At 36.2% G+C, this 20,943-nt stretch overlaps 1 protein-coding gene across 2 annotated transcripts in view; it reads left to right on the plus strand.

Moving 5' to 3' along the window:
- CPED1 (cadherin like and PC-esterase domain containing 1) overlaps positions 1-20,943 on the plus strand; it is a 299,694-nt gene that overhangs the window by 55,523 nt on the left and 223,228 nt on the right. For both annotated transcript variants that reach the window (XM_082845993.1, XM_082845994.1), the window contains 2 exons: positions 12,261-12,367; positions 18,362-18,437. In XM_082845993.1, coding sequence (XP_082702119.1) covers positions 12,261-12,367; positions 18,362-18,437 — 183 coding nt within the window. The remainder of the gene's footprint in view (positions 1-12,260; positions 12,368-18,361; positions 18,438-20,943) is intronic.

The following is a 20,943-nucleotide window of genomic DNA, read 5'->3' on the forward strand; positions in this document are numbered from 1 at the left end:
CTTGAAGTCCCCAGTGCATTATTATACAATGTTAAACCAGATATGATTAGGTTTTATTCACTGCATTTTAAAGAAGTCATGCAAAATGACTTTTAATAAATCAGAAAGAAGGAATAATATTTGGTTAAATGAAGTGTCACCACACTAATTATACACTAAAACCTCCTGCACCATTCTGTGGAATTTGGTACAAGGAGTGTCTATCAAAAACTCAAGTCAAGTACTCAAGTAATAAAAGAACCCATTTTCAAGCATCATCCTCATAACAAGGGTTATGACAAGGACATTATAGCCAGGCATCCGAATATTTTATAATTGACACTAAACACGTTTTATTTAACACATGTTTATTAAACATGAGCTAGGTGTAGGATACTAAAATTGGTGTGGATGGAGAGAGAGCATTATAAAAGTGAGTGAGACCTTTCAAGGAACTATAGGGCAGAGGTGTATATCAGTGTTTCTCAAACTCACATGTGCATACTGGGGATTTTGTTACCGACAAAGTTGATTTGGTGAGGTCTAAGTTGGGGACTGAAATTTTTCATTTCTAACAAGCTTTCACTATATGAAAACGATACAGATCCAAGGATCATTTTTGAGTAGGAAAGATGAACATGTTTAACTGTAATATAAGATACAATAGGAGCAGTATGAAGAGCAGAAATAAAATGTTCTGAGAGAACAGAAAAGGAAGGGACCAATTCTGAATGTGGGGGTCTAGGAAGGTGTCACAAGTGAATACTTGATATGTGACCATGATTTCTCAAGTAGATTTTAGAGGGAAGAGCATTCATCAGTATGAGCTGCATGCTCGGGCACACAGGTCTAAAAGTGTATGGATCATATGATAGCTCTATTTTTAGTACTTTTTTAAGGAACCTCCATACTGTTCTCCATAGTGGCTGTACCAATTTACATTCCCACCAACAGTGTAGGAGGGTTCCCTTTTCTCCACACCCTCTCCAGCATTGATTGTTTATAGATGTTTGTTTTGATGATGGCCATTCTTACTGCTGTGAGGTGATACCTCATTATAGTTTTGATTTGCATTTCTCTGATAATTAGTGATGTTGAGCATCTTTTCATGTGCCTCTTGGCCATCTGTATGTCTTTTTTGGAGAAATGTCTATTTAGATCTTCTGCCCATTTTTGGATTAGATTTTTGTTTTTTCGATATTGAGTTGCATGAGCTGTTTGTGTATTTTGGAGATTAATCCCTTGCCACTCCTGGGCATATATCTGGAGAAAACCATAATTCAGAAAGATATGTGTATCCCAGTGTTCACTGCAGCACTGTTTACAATATAGCCAGGATATGGAAGCAACCTAAATGTCCATCAATGGAGGAATGGATAAAGAAGATGTGGTATATATATACAATGAAATATTACTCAGCCATAAAAAAGAACAAAATAATGCCATTTGCAGTGACATGGGTGGACCTAGAGATTGTCATACTGAGTGAAGTAAGTCAGAGAAAGACAAATTAAAAAATATAAAAGAATGGTACAAATGAACCTATTTACAAAACAGAAATAATAGACTCACAGATGTAAAAAACAAACTTATGGTTACCAAGGGGGAAAGGGAGGTGGGAGGGATAAATTGGGAGATTGAGATTGACATATACACACTACTATATATAAAATAGATAACTAATAAGGACGTACTGTATAGCACAAGGAACTCTACTCAGTACACTGTAATGACCTATATAGGAATAGGATCTAAAAAAGAGTGGATATATGTATATGTAAAATTGATTCACTTTGCTGTACAGCAGAAACTAACACAACATTGTAAATCAACTCTACTCCAATAAAAATTAATTGAAAAATGAATAAAAGTATATGGAGTCTCAGGGGCCAACAAGGGTCCATGTGGCTGAGAAGAAGTGGGGTTTGGGGAGTGCTGCTTTGAGGGAAAGAGCTAGAGAACTAGGTTGGGGCAGGTGTGAAGGATCTCTGTTGCTTTGCTAAGGAATTTGATCTGTATTGTGGTGGCAATGATAAGATCTGTGTTTTCAGAGGATGATTGTGGCTTTATGGAGGAAAATGGATTAATGAAGGGAAAAGAAATAGAAGCAGGGTGACTAATTAGGAGACTTTGCTAAGATAGTGATATCTTAGATTTAGAGACTGTGATAGGATTTGGAAAGGTCAGGAAATATTTAAGAAATTCTAATTTAGGTTGGATGGGAATTGGAGATCAATGGGAAGTGGAATGAGAGACAAGTACTAGTTGAAGATGATGTTATGCTTTCCAGCTTGAGGGAGAGGAGGTGACTACACCTTTGACGATAATAAAACTGGAAGGACGGACAGGTTTTTGGTAGGAGATACAGGTTCTGATTCATATGTGTTCAGCAGGGCATCTGTCTTAGGATGTAACTGGAGATCTGAAACATAAGAAAGGTTAAGAAATGTAAATTTGAGAGTCAGTGGCAGGGAAGCAATAGCTAAAGCAATGAATGTAAATAAAATCATCAAAGGAGTTGAATTTAGAGAGAAATGGTAACAAGTGAAATGAAAGGCTAGAAACTTGGGGAGCTGCATGTATTGAGGAGGGTCTCAAACCCTGAACTTGATCTATTTTTCAGTCTTCTGTATTTTAAATACCATCGGAATTGTCTTTATCAGAGAATCCATCTTGTATAGAAAGTAATTATTTTTCACTTTCTGCATTGTAGTGCAGATTGGTTTTGTAATACAACATTCTTAGTATAAAATACTTGGTGAGATATGTAATTAATATGTGTCTAGTTACAGCCATATACTTAACAGTCATCATCTTTTTTTCTCTGGAGAATATGTTTATTCTGATTTTTTTAAAAAAAACTAAAGTCCATACTTCATTCAGATTTTTAAACTTTTACCTAACGTCCTTTTTCTGTTCCAAGATCCCATCCAGGATACATTACATTTAGTTGTCATGTTTCCTTAGGCTTCTCTTGGCTGTGACCTTTTCTCAGACTTTATTTGTTCTTGATGACCTTGGCAGTTTTGAGAAGAACTGGTCAGGTGTTTTGATGTGCCTCAGTTGGGTCATGCCTGGTATTTTCCGATTAGTATAGAGTTATGGTTTGGGGGAATAAGACCACGGAGGTTAAATTCTCATCATATCATATCAAGGGTATAGACTATCCACATGACTTATCACTGTTGATATTAACCTTAATCACCTGACAGGTAGTGTTTGTCAGGTTTTTCCACTGCAAATTATACTTTTATTTCCTCTTTCCATACTGGACTCTTTGGAAGGGTGTCACTGTGAGCAACTCATGCCGAAGGGCTAGGCAGTTGTGATCTACCTCCTTGAGTCTGTAGTAGCTATGAAAATTATTTGATATTTTTCCACACCAGAGATTTGTCTCTTCCTCTCCATTTATTTTTTTATTCAATAATTTGTTTATATCAGTATGGACTAGTGGATATTTATTTTATACCAATATTACTTTACTTTTTTTTGCTCAAATTGTTCCAGTTTTGACCGTTGGCTCCCATGCCCCTTTAACATACCTCCATCACTGCTTTTGTTCATTTGTTTGTTTGCTTGTTTGATTTTGAGCTCTTCCTCATTTTCTGGCACTGTGATGCTCTAGGCTCATCTTGTACACTTACTTTTCCAGCCCTTGAATCAGCCATACCTCCAAGGACCCCCTGGTTCCTCTTATTGGAGAATGGAATTAGAAACCAATATCTGAGTGTTAGGTGCAGTCTGAGTTTTAAATTGCCGTCTGAGTTTTAAATTGCTGCAGAGTTCATTTCTTTCAAGGTCTCCTAAGCTGGTGAGAATTCCAGACTTGTAGAAATTTGGTAAAATGCAATAATGAGAGTTTTCTCCCAGATAAACAATAGTCTTGAAGCAGTAAAAGTTTAAACACACATGCACACACATCTAATCAGTTATACTTCAATAGAAGATTATGTAAGTGGCATGAAAATCTTTTTTAAAAAAAGTCACTTTAAAGAGAACAAATGTATGGATACCAAGGGGGAAAAGGGGTGGGGTGGGAGGAATTGGGAGATTGGGATTGATACATATACACTACTGATACTATGTATAAAATAGACAACTAATGAGAACATACTGTATAGCACAGGGAACTCTACTTAATTCACTGTGGGGGCCGAAATGAGAAGGAAATCCAAAAAAGAGGGGCGATATATATATCTCCGATTCATTTTGCCATACAGTAGAAACGAACACAACATTGTAAAGCACTATACTCCAATAAAAATTATTAAAAAAAAAAAAAAAGCCTATGGGACTTCCCTGATGGTCCAGTGGTTAAGACTCTGAGCTCCCAATGCAGGGGGCCTGGGTTTGATCCTTGGTCAGGGAACTAGATCCCGCGTGCTGCAACTAAAGATCCTGGATGCCGCAACTAAGAGCACGCATGCTGCAACTAAGACCGGGTACAGCCAAATAAATAAATAAATATTAAAAAAAAAACAAACAGAAAAGAAACAAACAAAAAAAACCTATAGAAGGAAACTTTAGCAAGCCTTCTAAAGTAAACATTTCTTGAATTTATTTCATAGAAATAAACTGATCTATTTCTTTTCATGCTCTTCTTAATGAAAAGTTCCTTTAGAACAGGAGTCTTTTAACTTTTGCAAAAGTTTAAGCATAGTGTTGCTTTCTTTTTTACATGGGCCTCTCACTGTTGTGGCCTCTCCCGCTGCACAGCGCGGGCTCCGGACGCGCAGCCTCAGCGGCCATGGCTCACAGGCCCAGCCGCTCCATGGCATGTGGGATCCTCCCAGACCGGGGCACGAACCCGCGTCCTCTGCATCGGCAGGTGGACTCTCAACCACTGCGCTACCAGGGAAGCCCAGTGTTGCTTTCTTGAACTTGTGAGTAGGTTAGAAAAATTTCAGGAGTTCAAAACTCTTCACAGAAACAACCTCCAAACCTCTCTTAGGGCAGAAAACTGGTAGACATTAGGGCAGGAAAACCTTATCCCTAGTGTGCATTTAAAACATCAGGGGAGAGAATGGTTTAGAATTTCTCTGTGGTGAAACACAAAGTTTTCATCATCAGCTCTTAGAGGTTAAGGAGCCAGAGGCATAACAAGCAAAAATCCATGACCAGAGTCTTGGGGCAAGAAACCAGATTTAATTAGATTTTGTGACCATGTTATATAATGCTTTGAAAATCTCAAGTTTCAATATATATGATTTCTTTTAAAATGAATTCTGAAAATTGAAATATATAATCCAATAAACATCTACTAAATGTCTACTATAATCAGTGTTATATACAAGAACTTGAATGTTTGTTGTCCTTAAAGAAAAGCCATGAATAAAATTAAGTATGGGTAGATCCATCGTATTAAGAATACAGTTAAGGGAACAGGTTAATGCAGCTTGGTTCAGGAATGGCTAATTTATATTCAAACAATCTTGTGGTAGAATCAAGCATAGAACCCAATTTATTATTCATAAGTTAATAATGTATTCAATAATGTAAACTATCTACTAAGTCTGGTAAAAGAAGGATACAGAGAAAGGAAGACTTTATTATGTGATAAGAATCTTATAGTTGTGAATAAAAGGCTGTACAAAGGGAACAGTGAGCATGTAAAATATCCTGTATAAAGGAATTTTATATATTATTTAATAATTGTTATAAAGGAATATTATGTATTATTTAATAATTGCTATATTATAAAGGAATATTATGTATTATTTAATAATTGTTATATTATAAAGGAATATTATGTATTATTTAAAAATTAAACATTTTCAGTATTTCACACTGAAATAAAACAAATTTTAGGAAATCCTACTACTGTATCCTTAAGGAATATAACAGTATAATACTATGAATAGGTAAATGAGACTTGGCTTTAGTAGCTATGTATCTTAAAAGTTCCTGGACAAGTTTCTTTTCCAAGTCATACTTTATAAATCTTTTCTGCTTCAATCAAATGTATGTGGTCACAGAAAAGTTTCTAATAAGTAAAGCACTTGGAATCTGCTATTAGTTTTCATAATTAATATTACAATTCTTTAAATGCAATGACTGGTTACCTTTGTTTTTCTTATGTACTTCTCGCCTTCATTCTTACTAAGAACCAAAATGTATCTTTATGTCCTTTTTAAAAAAACTACTCTAATATTTTTTCTTATTATTCATCCATTTTTAATTTTTACAAAAATATTTCAATATCCTAGCATTTTATCGAGTCTTAGTTATTGGTCTACTGCTCACATTCAGTTATTCATCCATCTATGCATTTAGCAAATAGGTAGCAAATACTTGTTAAATTCCAGCCACTGTTGTAGATACTGAGAATACAGCAGTGATTAAAATAGGCCCTGTTCTGCCCTCGTGAAGCTCACATTCAAATGGGGATAGACAGACAATAAACAAATAGATAAGAAATACATAATGTGTCAGATGATGATAGATGCTATGGAGAAAAGTAAAGCAGGAATAGACTTGTCATTCCTTGAGAATAAGCAGCATGTATAAGAATGATGCTATCTCAGAGCTCTCCGTTGTTCTCTGGGTTGAATTACTGATCCAGTAGACTTTATCAATGAGGAGGTCATTTGAGAGCCAGGAAGGATTGTTTGCTTTACATGACAGCCTGACTATGAGAAACTGGAAATATTCTAAAGGCAGCCTCACTCCTTAGGGCAGATGCTTGATTAAAACAAAAACAAAAAGCTTTAAAAATAGCTCTTACTTTTAACACTGAGATGTTAGGTGGTTCCTGAGAATGCTTAGAGAAGGATAAAAACTATAGTCAGTGCCATATTATGTCTGAATTAATAAAGCTGGACCCTGACATCTCCTAAAATTGTCTGTGGAGTTTTCATTGCTTCCAGACCCAACACTATGGAGGCATGATAATGAGCAATAATGTTCTACAGTTTATGGGGAGAATCCTATAGATTTTTCACGTTGAGATGGAGAATGGAACACCCACATCCTGTTTTCTAAGAACTATGTCCTATGACCTCTCTATTTAAGGGCTTGGCTAGCCTGCTCTGGGAGCTTGTCCTGCTCTGGTTTCTTTGTGACAGGGAAAGAAATCATTTTAACTATCAAAAAAAAGCTGAGAAACTTTTAGAGGTTTCTTTTCAAAAGTAGGTAGAAACCCAGTTAATATTTATAGTTCCTGAGTACATGTGCAGTTGAGAGCTATCTCCTTTTACACATGAATATTTCTCTTACTTCAATTACCAGTGGTATCACGAATAATGTTTTAGGATGCTATTGCTGGGTGAGGGTCTAGGAATACCTGAGTTATACCTGTTATAGTCTTTTTCCTCCAAGGTCCCAAAGGAAAATAGACACTGGACAGTAGTTGAGAAAATACCAAAGCTAGATAGAGATAGTTCCTCTTTGTCTCAGTTTCTTCTTCTGTAAAGTATGTGTCATAATAGTTTCTACTCCACAGTGTTGTTGGAAGTTCTGCATAAGTTAATACATATAAGGCATCAAAAGCTAAGTGTCTCTGTTGCCTCCCTGTTTTTTGAAGCAATAATGATGTAATGATCACAAACATGGCTTCTGGAGCTAGACTTCCTGTATTCAAATTCTCTTCCCATCACGAACTAGATGGCTGACCTTGGGCAAGTTATTTAACCTTTCTGCACTAAAAAAAAAAAAAAGAAAAAGTATATCCAGCAGGGTACTGTATAAAATAAATTAATTAATGCAAATACTTGGAACAGTACCTGGCATACTCTAGGTACTCAAGAGCTAATTGCTGTTGATTCATTACCACTACTACTGCTCCTATTCCTTATTTATTAGTGTGGCCTTGGCGCCCAAATCCTAATGCAGTATTCTAAAGAGTTAGGCTGAGTCACATAAAGGTCTCCTTTCCCTGTGCCAGGAAAACCTAAGAAGCCACCATCCAAATTGGCCAGGATCTGCTTTGCCTGTTTTTTCCCGAATCGAAATCTTTTTTTTTTTAAGTTACTTTTTATTGGAGTATAGTTGCTTTACAATGTTGTGTTAGTTTCAATCCAAATCTGACTTCTCAGCTCTTACACTGATGTCGACCTTCAGGGGACAGAAGAAACACATCAAGTAAGACCAACACCAAAAATGTTTGCCTCGGTGCCTAGAAAGAGCCTGTCCTGGGCCACGTATAACTGTGGCAACAGCCCTGAGACAGACTGAATGTGGAAAGAGTCCAAAGAGAGAGTGTGAACAAGAAAGAAATGAAGGCAGGTCCACCTAGGAGTGGGACCTGGTCCACTTTAGCAATCCAACCAAAAAGACATAAGGGAAAAAGATGGCAACAGGCCAATCGGTTTTTTCCAGGCTCGTTAGAGAAAGAACGACTCGAAGAGGCCACACTTCAGTCCTTGCCAACTTTAACATGGCCAACCAAATGTCTTTGGAGTTGAAGTGACCTTATTCAACCGTGCGAAAGAGCACGGCCAAAGATGGAAAGCAAAGGGTATGTTCAGACATCCTTTAAAGACCAACTGAGCAAATATCAACTGCCTATAGTCATCTCAACAAAACCAATTTACCTAATGAACAAGCCTAATTCATTGAGAGCTAAAACATGGAACATCAACTTGCTGAATGAACAATTCATGGAAAACTGACAAACCAGTGTTTTATACCAGTTCTAAGGACTGTTTGCTGCTACTAAAGGCTGAGCCCAGGCAGAGTTTGGGCCAGGTCGGGCCACTAAGGTAAACGACAGAAAATGTGGGAAGCTGGCCTCAGCTGTCAGTGGCTGCCTTGTAGGATATGAACCCAAAACTTCTAAGTTTTCAAATGAAAGCTGAAATCTGGATTTTTATGTGAATTGTGCTAACATTTGCATTTTGACAAACGCTTAAAATTAAAAACAAAAACAAAACAAACACTGTGCAGACCAAATGCACCCTATATGCGGGCATTACACCCCCTGTGTGCCTGCAGTCTCTGCTGTATGCATTTTCCACTAAACACTCATGCTTTTAGGTTGTTGAGCGTGGCCCCAAAGCTTCACAGTAAATAGTAATTTGTAATCTTGTTGAGGAACAAATTTGTATCCCAGATGCTCCAAGGTTGACTTCTGAATGTTATTTACTTCACTAGTGAGTATGCTTTGCTCTCTGCCCAGTTTCTAGATTTCAGTATGGTTTTGGGAGGTTTTTAAACCAAGCTTGAATTCATAGCACCACTCATAAAACAAATAAAGCTGTTTTCTTTAAAAAAAAGGGCTGTGGGAATCAGGCAAGGGAGTAGATTTCTAGATAGAAATGAAGAGAAATTGAAAAGGTCTACTTTAACTAGAAAATTGAACTAGGAAATAGAGATTTGGAAGTTTGATGTAGAATTCAGCAAGGGTAACAGTAGGAATTTTGAGTGGAAACAATCAGAATTTTTTTCAGACCGTGGTAGCAAGAATTAGGCAAGAAGGATATGAAGAGATCGCTGAAAATTTTTGGTTATACTTTACTTCATTTTAAGAGGAAATTGATGTGCTCTATGGTATTTTTGAAATATTAACTTTTCACTGAAAATATTAATTAAATATTTTTGAGAGATGAGGGGTAACCTTATGAATATCAAGAAATTGTGTGATGCTTTATAAGTTAGCCTAAATTCTTTTTGATGTTTAGATTCCTTATAGCTGCTAAGGGCAGTAACTGTCTGCCCTTTTGTTTTGCTATTTACTTTCATATTTCTAGTACAGTGTTCAGCTCAGAGGAGGTTCTTAATAAACTGAATACTTTGAATTATTTAAATGTGTCTCCAGTTTCAAACATTTATGGCTTAAATATGTATTTCTTTCTATCAATTCTAGAAATTGTGTGTATGCCTTGGGTAGTGAAGGGGGGCATGCTTCAGACTTTAGAGGAATATAAAATATACTGTTTTTTAACTCCCAAACAATGCAGTCCATAATATGAAATTCCTCTTTCTCTGCATATTCTTATCTTCTTAAAATATTTAGTTGTGTATATTATAACAGGAAGTTTCCTCTAGGGCTTTAGTGTTTCCTGGTCTAGAAGTAATATCAAATGAAAATAGTCTCTGTGTTTTCCCTTTTGAATCCATATCAAAGGTTTTGGCTGAAAATGCCAGGTGCACATTTAAAATAAAGTATTGGAATCATCATAGAGTATTAGGTTTTGGCCATTGGAATCTGCTTGTAGTTTCCTTCAAAGTGAGAGTGCATGGGACAGGGTAGACCCTTGACACCTAAGGCCTGATGGCTATTACCTGGATGAGTTCTCTCCCAACTCCCAATCAACAACATCATTTCTCCTTGTTCTTTTGAACTATTGTGCTATCTTCCAGCATCCTGAGATACATCAAGCAAACAGAGAAGCTCTAGGACAAGAGCTCAGTTAACTTGAGTTCAGTTGTCTGGATCCTTTTGTTTGGCAGAGAGGTTTCCCTTCCAGCAACAGGACAACTATAGAGGGACCAATAGCTTAGACAGCACAGGACTTGTCAAATGGAAAAGGACTTGATTAGTGCAGAGTGAAATTTCATTCCTAATTGTCATAGATATTCTTCCTCATCAACTTTTTTTTTCTGTATAATTCTTCTTTGAAAGCATTATGCTCTCAAGTGAGAAATTCTAGGAAATTTTTAAAAGATAGAATTTGGAGGCATTGGATATTTTCTAGCTTTTTGAAGCCACTAATAACGCAGTAACTGACTTGTGAGGTCTGGCATAAATAGTTACTTGAAGGAACATTTATCTTAGTATTGATCAACAAAAGATGCCATGTGTACAGCAATTGCTTCATTTTCTAAACTGGATTTCCATCCAAAATGGAGAACGTTTCCCAGGTAGTACCAATTCTTTTATATATTACTTAGTGTTCTTTTTCTGTTTTTTTTTTTTTTCTTGAGATAGATATTTCTATATTGTTTCTGAAGTAATGTGTTTACTACCCTATCATTAGCTAGTTATTCATTCATGCATTTAACAAATATTTCTAAAGCATCAGTTATGTGCAAGGTAAGCTGATACAAATTTATGTAAATAGATCAAAAAGAATAAGAGGGCTTCCCTGGTGGTGCAGTGGTTAAGAGTCCGCCTGCCGATGCAGGGGACACGGGTTCGTGCCCTGGTCCGAGAAGATCCCACATGCCTCGGAGCGGCTGGGCCCGTGAGCCATGGCCACTGAGCCTGCGCGTCCGGAGCCTGTGGTCCGCAACAGGAGAGGCCACAACAGCGAGAGGCCCGCGTACCGCAAAAAAAAAAAAAAAAAGTAAGGGAAAATAAACCCATATATAGCCACATAAATGTTAATTTTTAAGTATTCAATTACTTATGCAAGAATGTACTCTGCTGAGATTATTTTGGCAAGTAACTATGATTTATTGACAAAGAACTTTGTTCTTGGTGAAATAGATGAAATATCATTTCTTTAGTCTGTGTTGTACTCTGTATTTTAGAGTCAACTCTGTAACTAGAACACAAATTCCTTTTAGACTAAACCCATCTTAAATTTTTCATTAAATTTTATTTTCTACCTAACATAACTTTTTCTTTGTAAGAAAACTTATAAGAGCATTTTAAAATTTTATTTATTTAAGTTATTTATTTTTGGCTGCGTTGGGTCTTTGTTGCTGCGTGTGGGCTTTTCTCTAGTTGCGGCGAGCGGAGGCTACTCTTCGTTGTGGTGGGCGGGCTTCTCATTGCAGTGGCTTCTCTTGTTGCGCAGCATGGGCTCTAGACCGCAGGCTCAGTAGTCGTGGCGCACAGGCTTAGTTGCTCCACGGCATGTGGGTCTTCCCAGACCAGGGCTCGAACCCATGTCCCCTGCATTGGCAGGCGGATTCTTAACCACTGCACCACCAGGGAAGCCCCTTAAGAGCGTTTTTGGTTTTCAAGATCTATGAAAAGTAATGGTAATACGGAGGCCCAGCACAAAATGTTCGATGTTTTGACTTCATATCGTTATAACTCTCTCATCTCTTAAAAGACTTTATAATTTTCTTTCCTCCCAATCTCCAATTAAGATTTTATAAATTTATAAAATTAGTGATTTGAAACATTCTAATTTTAGTCTTTTAAAGGAATTTTACGATATAACTTAAGATAATTGAATTTTCCCTAGGATACAATATTAAAGTGTTATTTCTGCTTAATTAGAAAAGGTGAATTTTAGTTACTTTGAATATATGCTTTTAAGTATATTCAGAATCATTGTTACTTGTGTTTTAGGATTTAAATAATTACATTCTTTAATCTGAAGAAGTAAATGGTGCCTTTAGAAATCTGCTAAGAAATTGTTTGTTTTTCCATACTCTTTTGCTATTAGGTGATTTGGGCTCTTGGGATCTGCTCGTTTGCCTGTCTTCTGGGAAAGCTGGTGGAAAACCTTGCATATCCAAGGAAGACATGTGCCAGTTAGGTTTGCATCAAAAGGTAAACATTCTTTTTCAAAATGTGCACAGGTTTTATCAGATCTATGAACATTAACACCAGTACTTCCTGGTCCATAATGTTGAAAAAAAAAAAGTATTGAAAAACTGGAACTGTTGAATCTTTGGAGAAAGTTTCAATGGCCATGCCTTATACACTTTACCATAAATTTTCACCATTTGGGTTTGATAAGATCCCCTTCAACTTCAGCTGCTGCCAATAAGGATCCAGTTTTAGCTAGTGGGACCCAAAACTTGACCTTGAAATACATAGCCCATGGAGTGTTGCTTACCCTGGCCACCTGTTCATCCAAAGTAGTAAAAATTTTATTTACTAGATCCCTATTTTGACTTTTCAAACTTAAATTGATATCCTGAATTATAACAAATTTATATAGTTTTTATTAACTTTTAAAATTGACATCCTATATCTACTATCGTGTGTAAACTTTTATAAATGCTTCTAGAAAAATTAACTAAAAATTATCAGATGCCTACAATGTGCTAGTCACTGTGCTGGAAAATTTGCATATGCTCTATTTTTGGTAACTTTAACAAATCTGTGAGAAAAGTGTCAAAGCCAATAGCTATTTTTCAGTGGTAAAAGAGTACTATAGTAGCTACCGTGATCATTTGATATTTCTGCAATTGACAGTTGTGATCACTCCTTCTTCCTTCTAACTCTTTCCTTCCTTGACCTTTAGACTGAGCACATTCTTTCGCTTCTTCTTGTACATCTTTGGCCGTCCTTTCTGTGTCCTTCAGAGCCACCTTTTCTCTGTCCGTTCTTTAAATGCCTCTGTTCCCCAGCACCACCCCTAACGTTTCACCTACCATTTGTAATTGATGACTCCCAAATCTACGTCTAAAGTTCAAAGCAGTTTCCCATGCTTCAGGCTTGCATGTGTAACTACCCACTGAGCATCTCCACTTAGATGTCACATAGGACCTCAGACTCAATGTAGAGAAAATGAATTCATTATTTTCCCTGGTAAACTCACTTCTGTGCTTGCATTTAGAAGCTCTGCAGAATTGCTCTGCTGGTCATGAGCGTGATTAACCACTCTGTCACTTCCTAAGATAGAAATCTGACCTTCACCTTTGAGCCCTTCCTCTCTCTTGTCATCTGCATTCTGTCAATCATGAATACTAAGGAATTTAACTTCTAAATAGTTCTCAAATATCTTACCTACTCTCCATTCTTACTACCTTTATCCTGGTCAGACAGTCACCATGTATAACCAGGACAATTGCTGAATCCTCCTCACTGATTTTTCTGAAGCAAGTGTTTTGCTCCTGAAATCCATCGGGCTCTCAGTTATCAGAGTGAAAAATAGAAAATGCTGAATTAACCTGGTTACTCCTGTGCTTAAAATCTTGCATGGCTTCCCATCAGCTACAGGATAAAGTCGACAATATTTGCTGTGTGTATCAGTCAACCTCCCAGCAGGAAACAAATGCCATACTCCAAAGGATTTAACTGAAGAGAAACTAATGAAAGAGCTATTTACAGAGCTTTTGGCAGGATAAGAGAAACAAAAAAGATTAGAGGCACCCAGGGACCAGCAACATCATAAGGTTTTACCACCCTTGGTCTGAAGAAGGGTGTGTACAATAGAAGGAATTGTATAGCAAAACCAAATAAGAGCCGGAGCCAAGAAAGAGGGATCTGTGGAAAGGAGCTATAAACATAGGGGAACGTAGCCATTGCCAAATCATAGCCCTGCAGAGAGGAAGCCAGGAAGATAAGTATTCAGCCTCTCTCTACTCCCACCTTCCAATCTCTTGCCAAGGCCTCCTCCTGGGAACAATTCTAAGTGCTTACATATTTGTTTATATACGTTCTTTACATATGAAGAGACTGAAGCACAGAGAGATTAAGAAAATTACTGAAGTCCTCCTAGCTAATAAATGAAGCATCTAGGATTCAAACTCTGGAAGTCTGACTTTAAATTCTGTGTTCTTAACCATATCACTATAGAGCCTTTCTAAATAAATATTTAGCTGCTGCACTTAAAACCTATTCTAATGAATATTCTTAAAGAATACACAAATTCTAAATGATACATTTAGATAACTGTCACTTTGGAGCATGAATAATTTGAAGTTTTGTGAACCGTGACTTATTTATGTAAACATAAATATTCAAAACAGAAGTTGCTTCAGATTTGTTGGGTACGTGTTAGGATTGTTAATGACCTTAGAATGAACAAAGAAAGGGCACCTGCTCAGATGAGGATTACTCACCTCTTCAGAGCTTTGGAATTTAAGTGCTTAATGAAAATGATCTTAAGGTCTGTTATAGATGATGAATGACCAGGAGTCTCTCTAGCCAGGAGGGAAGTAACAGGAACTTAAAACTGTATTGGTCTGTGTGATGCTGAAAGTGAAGCAAGGTCCACTATTTGGGGTGACACTAAGTTTAGTAAGTGGAGCTCTGTCTCACCTCTAACAGGTCCTGGTATTTCAGGAGCAGAGAAATTCGTTTCTAGTTCTGAATGTGTGTAGGATTAGCAGTCCCTGAATCTGGGATGCTGTTTTTAGTACTTGGAGCACTGAGAACTACTGAAATGGCTCTTATTTTACAGTGTGCTAGGACATTTTCAGGTGACCGTGATGGAGTGATAATTACCTGGGAGAGACATGGATGATAATAAGACTTTTTTCTTTGATTAGCTGGTTCCCTTCTTGCCATTAATTCTCTTCATTATGGATGACACTGAACAGCTTTCAGAGAAGGTCTGATTTTTGATAAAAGATATGAACATCTGTACAGATCTAATGAAGAAAAAGGACAGTTCCCTAAGATACAATGTGACATGTGTGTCACTCTCAATGTTCATGAGTGACCAAAAAAAATTTTTTTCCCTGGGTGCTTTCTTACACTTTATATAAATAGCTCATCTCACATGTCTGCTTTCCTTAATGAGTTAATGGTATTACTGTAGTTTTAGTTTTTTTGAGTTATAAACACTTTCTGAATGTTTATAATTAACATCATACTGTTGCTCTTATTAATGAAATATGTCTCAAAATAAGAATGATTTTTTTTTTTTACTTTTGCTTCCGACGGTATGTAATGAAAACAATTTAGATTACCACAGAGTAGGATTGAAATATTTTTAAATGCACATTTCCTTTCTCCCAGTTTGATCTCAGAAATATTCTAGGGCCCAAATGTCATTATCATTTTTTTATATGCATTCTAATCCTTTCAAAGATACAGAAGCTTCTGTGCCAAGAAAAACAGCTGTCTATATAAAATATACATACGCACACTTGCACGCACGCGCGCGTGCGCGCACACACACACACACACACACACATATAAAGCATTCAAACCCAGTACAAAATCGGTATATATTAAAAATGACTGTTGGGGTGGTAATGATGTGTCAGTGTAGCTTCATCAGTTGTAACAGATGTACCACTCTGGGGGAGATGTTGATAATGGGGGAGGCTGTGTGTGGGTCGGGGGGAGTGGGTATATGGGAAATCTCTGTACCTTCTGTTCAATTTTGCTGTGAACTTAAATTCTATTAAAAATAATTATTGCAGTATTAAGCTGGAGGAGCTCATCATATAGAAGTCAGCTAATCCCAGTGAAAACTTCTTTATGTTCCACTTGATAATGATGCAAATCTTATATATTTTATGATGTACATAAAAATAATAAAAAGCACTAGGATATTGAAGAACATTATTAGGTTTAACAATTAAAAAGTTAATTAAGAAAGTTAATATGGGTAATAAAGTTGATTTAGCACAGCTGTAGGACCCATAGCCTTGTATGTGTTTATTTTTTTGTGCCAAGTTATTTAGTTTAACTGCTTAGCCTGGTGCTCAGTTCCAGAGTAGAACAGAGACGATATTTCTAGTGTCACGTGTCACCATGGTCGGGTCATCTTCTTCTACTCTGTGAATTCCAAAGATGTACTTTGGAGGAAAGAGCAGTGGAAGAGGTTATTGGGTAGGGGATGGGAAAGTGAGAGCAGTTGCTTCCTTTGGCTTGACTCTGGTTTTTTGAAGCAAATGCTTTGTTGACCCTGAGTCAGTTCATCGTTGTGACCCAAGGTCTCATGTGAAAAGTCATCTCTCTGATATGACACAACAACTACCCTTGTATCTGAAATCTGTGCAAGCTGTACTCTGTCTTTGCAGCATTTACACACATTCTTCTGGCCCGTTAGTTCAGTTACTGTTATCCATTTAACCGGGGCTCTGCTAGTCCTTTCAGTTTGTAGAGGTCAGGACGGCATAAAAGGGATGCTCTAAACGTCTGCAAGGCCGGCACATTTACTCTGAGCACTTCAAGAAGTGGGAGAAGGTTTTCAATAGGACCAGTGTCCATACACAGCCTTCACTACTACTTACCTAATGCTGCTGCTTTTTCTTGGCCCTTCTGTCGTTAAAGATTCTATTAAGTCAATAGCAACTGAGTGATTTTTTTTCCTTAAGTGGAGGAAAATGGTTCAAGTTTATTGACTTTTAAACCTTTTCACAATCTAATTTAGAAAGGTTCTTTGTGTGTTAACAATAACAGCAAAACCCCCAAGCCTCTAGGATGGGTTCCCCAGACCTTTGCAATCATGCTCTGTCCCTCCCTCCAGCCTGTCTTAGGCTGAACTGAAAACTTCAGGACTTTATGAAAGCCCTTCTTCTTTTCCTACATTTAGACTCTAAAATTGATCACTTTGAATTTGAGAAATGTAGACATCCCTAAAATCTAAAGTGTACTATACATTTTTCTCAATTCTCATATTCACAAGAGCGGATTCTGCTGAAGCCTGGGCTTTATTTATGCATGACCTGGGCTGAAGTTTACAGTTTGCTGAATAAACGGCTAGAGTTAACAAAATTGCAAGGGTTAGAGAACTTTTAACTTTTAAACTTTTAAACTTTTAAACGATGAACTGTTTCAAAGCACTTTAAATGAATCCTTTTTAAAAAGCTTATGACTGAATTATTGAATTGATATTATTGATAGCTTAGAGTGGAAGTGGTATTTAGAGACCCAAGGCTCTATTTTACAAATGGAGAAATTGAAAAGAAGTAAAGTGACGGGCTCAAGGTTCTGATTTTGTTACATGCCAGAAGTGGGACTACAGCCCATGTCTCTGGTTCCCTCTCTTTTCTCCAGCTGCAGCTGAGTTCTTTTTATCCAGTCAGGCCAGCCGGCCACAGTAAAGAAACTCTAATATGTTTTTAGGGTAGAGTGAATTAATTTGAAAGTAATCAATAATTGCTCAAAAATGAATCTGATTTTCAAGCTGATTTACACTGACTCTTTCTGTTGGTTTTAACGAGGCGTTACCATGTTTGGCATTATTTGGGGGATTTAGCTGAGAATAGCTAATCTGTCAATTCAGAAGAGGAGGGAATTAAGCTTGCTTGTATCTTTTCTTTAAAAATTAAAAGATATGTTTGAGTTTATGACAATATTTATGAAGCTTTCTAAGAACAAATTTTTGTTAAAATATAGTTTTGTGGTGACTGGGTTTTATACTCGAAAGCAGTAAATACCCTTCAGTATGAAGTGAAAACTATAAATGCTAACAGGTTTAGCATTGAATTACCACTAGATGTCCGTGATTCAAATCATTGAGGGCCTTTGGAACTTGGGAGTGTAGCTGACTTTGAGGAATGTTTAGTACTATTTTTTGCCAAAGCAAAATGTGCAACTCTCAAGTTAGTAGTGTTACTCTACTTGCCATAATGACATAAATTTTTTTCTAGCAAATTTCATGGCTTTGAAATATATCAAGGTTTTAACAAGTATTCCCCAATATTTTGAAGATTTCTAAGGGCACATTTTTATTTTATGTTATCAAATAAACCACTGTATTATTTTGGATTTTAATGTTGACTTACAGAGATTTGAAAGTAGGAGGTGGATGGTGTAGACAGTGCTTCACATCTGTACCCTGTAGGCTGTTTGTATTTTCTTTGCTTTAGCAGAGAATGCCTAACTCACTAGAATCGTTTTTATTCCTTTCAGGTAAACATATTACCAGAAATACAACATCAGCTTTGCAGAAGGGAAGGATTATGTCAACTAATTAGAAGATTTCCAGGTAATCTTTCATTTGCTTCCTTATGCATAAACCTGTGAGATATATAGGCTTCCTCAGCAGACACCGACTAAGGAGCTCTCAGATCAGCATACTAAGCTCCTTTGTTTATCAATTCCACTATCACCAATCTTCCAGAATCCACAAGGTTTTGCCAGTGGGAGGACCTTGATAATAAGGAATAACACAAAACATTGATATTCTTTCTTTTAGATTTACCTTCTAACTTTCTAGATGAATATTCCTTTTCTTCCTATGTATTTATTTTCAAAATAATTGCTGCTTCATATTTAAAACAATTATTATAGTACTTCTTAATTATACAAAACTTGAGGTTTTAAAAAAATGTATTTCTTTATGTTAAGTGATTCTGATCTTAACAATTTTGTTTCTTCTTTCTGAAGTGCTCTCAATTTGTCTTGACAACTTTAGAAATTTGGGACAAAAATTACCATCTCACTTCCTCGTAGAATCCCAGAGTGTAAAAAACACATCAGATGGCATATGAGTCTTCATAGATGAAATTATAGCCTACTTGAAAACCCATCAGTGAAAGAGTTCCTCACATTTCTAGTTTAAAACCCACTTAATGTTTAATAGTTATGCCCCTAGAAAGTATTGCACTATATAATTAAAATTTAAATCCACATAATTAAAATTATGTTTTTAAAAATTAATTTGTGTCTGAGTTGAATCAGAAAATTGGTATCTTAACCCATCAGCTTTTCCATGGGGTTTCTGCTTCTACATCAAACATTAACCACATTGGCATATCCCATTATAAAGACTACAGTCTTCTATTGTCATTTACCAAGGATTAAAATAAAATAAATATAAATCAGCAATTAATCTTTCAATTTAAGATACTTGTTTAAAATAAATAATAGCTGTATAAACCTGGTTCTGCAGTTATCATTTTATATGACAGGTGTATCTGACTCCCTAATCTCTTTGTTTTGTTTTTGTAAACTTTAGCTGGATAGTTTTTTATTTTATAAAAAAATAAGTAATGTTTTCGTGAGAAGCAAGTAAAATATTCCCATTAATGCATTATTAATAAGTATCTAGAAATCCTTTAATTAAGGCAATTTGAAAAACATTTGTTTATGTTTTGACCAGAACTTACATACTTTTAAAGTATGTTTTTCTTTGTTGCTGTTTACATTTCAAAATGATTGATTAGCACTGGAGTTAGCAGAATAGAATCATAATAATGAAAATCTGTTTGTAGCCAGAAATGGATTACCAGTTTAAAAAAATTCCCCAAACAACTCTTACCTAAGTTTATATTTTGCTTCCATAAAGTTAAAAAGTTTTTTTTCTGTCTTTTTTGCTTTAAACATTTTTTTTTCTCAAGAACATCTGTAAGTTCCAGACACATGTAGTCCTTTCCCCACTCTGTCTAGTTTGTAATTTTCTGTTTATCTCTGTGACTAACAAGGTAATTTCATGGAATATACAGCCTTTTTAATCGAATTATTTCTCCTGTAATGTTATCTTTCTGTAGCTGAAGATAATTTTCTTAGATGTGTAGCTTTGAAGCAATATGTCTACAACATTGTTTTCTGATATAAGCTTTATAAACAATAGCTTATGTTAGAGACTCTGGCTATGAATATACAGTATACACTATAAAATCAGTATTCACAAGATTAAAAAACACGTTATTTGTTGTGAATGCTGAATATTTAATATTGAATACAGATTAGATAGCATCATGCCGGTACCTAAAGTTATTTTAAAAAATAAGGTGTTATTAAAAAGATAGTAAAACTAAACATAATACTATATACTTTAGCCATTTTATTTAAAGCCTAAGTGGCCCATACTGTTTTGAGCTGTGTTTCATTTAAAGACAGGCAAAACACAAATTTTGAAACCACAGATTTTTAGCTCCACCGCCTATTAGCTGTGTGAGTTAAATTTGGGGTTTGTTGGTTTTTGTTTTTGTTTTTTAATCTATGTAGTGAGTAGAGTGAGACCCATTTCACAGATTTAATTTAAAAAGTAAAGTGTAGCTACAGGTATGTCTATGTGTGTGTATAATTTTATTTGAAGAATGAAGCATATTACAATGTATATGTATTATGTACCTCCAAAATGGTAACTGGATGATCCTAGATTTGAAAAGTCCATCAACAGGCCTTTCAATATTTTCTCTCTTCATATGATTGATTATCACTACAGTTTTATGTTTCTGTCAAAAACTGTGAGGAGTCTGAGATTTCACCTACTTCCAAGCTCACAAGTCTGCCTGCCACAGTTTCATGGGAGCTGGCAGAAGACGGGAGACTCCTGGGTCAGAGACAAATGACTTTATTGTTTGTAGCAATAGCAGCAGACAGATTATCAGCATTGACACTGGTTCACTGAATCCCAGCTCCCGCAGGGCAAGTGAAGAGGGCTAGGAGGTGACACTTGTATACTAAGTGGTTTGCATTTCCAGAGCAGAACTCTGACCTTAGGGAGTTTGAATGTTCCTAATGGTCAGTGAGTATGCCTGCCCTTT

This window comes from Leucopleurus acutus, assembly GCF_964270905.1.
Source record: "Leucopleurus acutus genome assembly, chromosome: 9".
Taxonomy (NCBI): Eukaryota; Metazoa; Chordata; class Mammalia; order Artiodactyla; family Delphinidae; genus Leucopleurus; species Leucopleurus acutus.